Source organism: Lepidochelys kempii, chromosome 18 (assembly GCF_965140265.1).
Source record: "Lepidochelys kempii isolate rLepKem1 chromosome 18, rLepKem1.hap2, whole genome shotgun sequence".
Taxonomy (NCBI): domain Eukaryota; kingdom Metazoa; phylum Chordata; order Testudines; family Cheloniidae; genus Lepidochelys; species Lepidochelys kempii.
The window spans coordinates 9,707,453-9,710,619 of record NC_133273.1 but is presented as its reverse complement, the minus strand read 5'-3'; the positions used below and the strand labels follow the sequence as shown (position 1 = coordinate 9,710,619).

The following is a 3,167-nucleotide window of genomic DNA, read 5'->3' as shown; positions in this document are numbered from 1 at the left end:
TCTATAAGCATGTCTGAATTTTCTGTTAGATCTTTTCGATTAGTATCTGTAATTTATTTGTAAGTTAAGTATTTCTCCTTTTCTCCACTCAAAAAATGCAAAGACACTTGTTAAATCACTTAAGTGTAAACAAGAGGTAGTGGTGATGGCTTCTACCCCACTGCACATAATGTCAGTGTCTACCAGATAAGTCTGGACATAAGTAGTGGGACGTACCTCTTTTGAGCATTGCATAAAGAGCAAAAATGAAAATAAAAAAAATACAAATGAGTTTGATAGTCTAACTTCTTTTAAAAACTTGCAACTAATTAATATTTCAGATCTCTCACTTTCTCATCTGAGAATCTCATTACTTTAAGGATTAATAAATTAGAGGTCACAATACACCCACAAGAAAGCTAATTAGCCTTACCAATTTTAAAGAACGGAGAATTGAGGTTCAGAGACTGTGAATAGCCTGAGGCACCTTGCATGTCACTAGCTGTCTGAGAGTAGAACCCAGCAGTCCTGACTCAGTGGTACCTGCTTGAACCAGTAGGAGTACTCTTGCCCCATGAAAACAATATAAAAATAAATTGAGTCTTTGTGGCACCTTAGAGACTAACAAATTTATTTGAGCATAAGCTTTCGTGACCTGTACCATGAAAGCTTATGCTCAAATAAATGTTAGTCTCTAAGGTGCCACAAGTACTCCTTTTCTTTTTGCCAATACAGACTAAGACGGCTGCTACTGTGAAACCTGTCATAAAAATAAACGTGCTTAGTGCTGAAAAGAATGCCAAAGAAAGCATAATGCCTGCGACAAAGAAGTTTACGCTCTAGGAGACAAAAGAAAACTAGGAGTTGTGTGAGGACCCAGCTCATCACATATCCTCTGAATACAAACGAAAGGATGTTTGACGTTATGGTTCAGATCACTTGTTTGTATTACTATAATGCCTGGGAATACCAACCAAGCCCCGTTGTGTGAGGCCCTGTTCAGAGAAGCGTTAATGAAGACAATCCCTACCCCAGAGAGCAGGGCTAGGGGGTGAGGGGCCTTAAAGGCCAAGACAAGGAGCTAGTGTGTATTTACCTTTTACTCCCCTTTTGTTCGGTTTCTTTCTAATTGCTCAGAAAAGAGTTTCTTTATACCTGCTTGACAAATGCTCGGAGGGAGGAACTTACCCGACCTACTTTTGTTAGCCGCACTGTGGGATACCGCAAGGGTCGGGCTCTTAAACCCTCCCCGCCGGTTACGCTGCCCGTAACCCCAGACAGAGCCGCGCTGCGCCCTCCGACTGACGGGGCGGCGCGAAAGCGGGCAGGGCCGGACTCACAGCAGCTGGGGCTGAGGCACTTCGAGGCGGGGCGCGTCTGCCCCACGGCCGGGGCCTGACCCAGCAGCCGTGAGCTGACGGCCAGCCCCCGGGGGGCTCCTGGCTCAGGGTCGGGGGAGGAGAGAGAGCCCCACGCCCCTGGCTTCTCCTGCCCGGCCACCTCGACGCTGCTACGGCCCGGCACTGGCTCAGCCGAGCCGGGGAGTGGCAACTCGTGCACCTGCTGCCCATGCGCAGCTGGCGGGGGACGACAAGAATCTCCTGCGCATGTGCCGAGGTGGTGCTGACTCATCTGCGCACGCGCCTCAGCAAAGCTCAGGCCGCGCCCCGCCCCATCCTCTGTCTACGTCATACGGCTAGGCCGGAGTACTGTGTGTCGCGCGCAGGCGAGGGAAGGTGGATGAGGTCATTTCCTGTCCCTGCAGAAGTGTTTCCTGTCTCTCTCTCGCTCTTCCCCCCCTCCCGAGGAGGCGGCAACAAGATGGCGGCGTCGGGTGGCGGAGCGGAGACCCCGGAGGAGCCGGGCTGGGAGGTGGCGGTGCGGCCGCTGCTCTCCGCCTCCTACTCGGCCTTCGAGATGAGGGAGCTGCCGCAACTGCTGGCCTCGGTCATCGAGAGGTGGGGCCGGGGCCGCGGGGGTGTCGGTCCGCTTCTCTCGGCTCTGAGGGCGGGGACCTGGCAGGGTCGGAGAAGGCCCCCAGCCCCGCGCCTGTCCCTCCCGCCCCCGTTCTCCAGGCGCTGTGCTGGGCCCCCCACCCCACCCCAAGCCAGTCCGCTCCCCTGTTCCCCTGCCCCCCGCCGGGCTGGGGAGCCCGCCCCGCTAGCGCTGCCTAGCTAGTCTGAGCCGAGCCCCGCGCCGGCAGGCAGGCGCCGCTCTCGGGCCTCGGCGGCAGCTCAGCGCTGTCTCCGGCGGCCCCGGACCGAAACTGACCAGATTCGGTGTCTTGTTGCTGAGGGCAGCTGCCACGGTGACAGCAATGGCTCCTCTGGGAGACCTGGGGAGGGCTAGATTGGCGGGCGCTCAGGGGCACGGGGAAGGTGTCAACACTTTGCCTTTTCCAGGCAGGGGTGGGGTGGGGCTTAAATGTATCCAGCAGCTTCTAGCCCGAGGCTACTACGGAAAATGGAATTCCAAGCAGCGTCCCGGGAACTCCACCCTGGTAGGATCACTGGCACCCTGCCTCTCCCCAGCTTCTGAGAGTCTGGGCTTTTCAGATTGTGAGCTCCCAAGGGCAGCAAGTGGGGACAGGGTTCATATCCCCTTTCTCCATTTTTTGGAGCTAATTGGTGTCTTGTAAAAAAGATGAGCTCTGCCTTATCCTTGATAATTATAACCCTTCTCGTATTTTTAGACTGTTGTTCTGTGTTCATATTTCTCTGGTTAAAAATGTGTTGTGATCTTATATGCTGCATAATGCAAACTATTGTGGTCCTTGGACAATGGGGTACTAGATCTTCATCTCATTAGATTAAATGGAATTGGATTTAGGTTCTGTCACTGAAACTATTTTTAAGAAATATGGAGGTGGAAGTTTTACTCAAAGGCAAGGTTCTTTCTGATCTCGTCTGTCTTTCCCAGAAGCTGGAGGTGTTTCATTTTGAGTGCATAGTGTATTTGCCATTGAGAATATTTTCTAAAGTTATTAATGCATGACTTGTAGCTCACGAAAGCTTATGCTCAAATAAATTGGTTAGTCTCTAAGGTGCCACAAGTCCTCCTTTTCTTCATGCATGACTGAAGTAGTTCTTGTATACCCTGAGCTTTAAGTATGAATACCACCACCTTATTTTCAGTTACAGAGAAATATAACTCTCAATTGCCTGTTGGGAAGCAAAAAAGAACACAAC

General features: G+C 51.7%; 1 protein-coding gene across 3 annotated transcripts in view; it reads left to right on the top strand.

Moving 5' to 3' along the window:
- Nucleotides 1–1,754: 1,754 nt before the first annotated feature.
- Nucleotides 1,755–3,167, top strand: part of UBR4 (ubiquitin protein ligase E3 component n-recognin 4) — a 113,850-nt gene continuing 112,437 nt past the window's right edge. For all 3 annotated transcript variants that reach the window (XM_073317114.1, XM_073317113.1, XM_073317112.1), the window contains exon 1: nt 1,755–1,937. In XM_073317114.1, the coding sequence (XP_073173215.1) occupies nt 1,801–1,937 (137 nt within the window). In that variant the 5' untranslated portion in view covers nt 1,755–1,800. The remainder of the gene's footprint in view (nt 1,938–3,167) is intronic.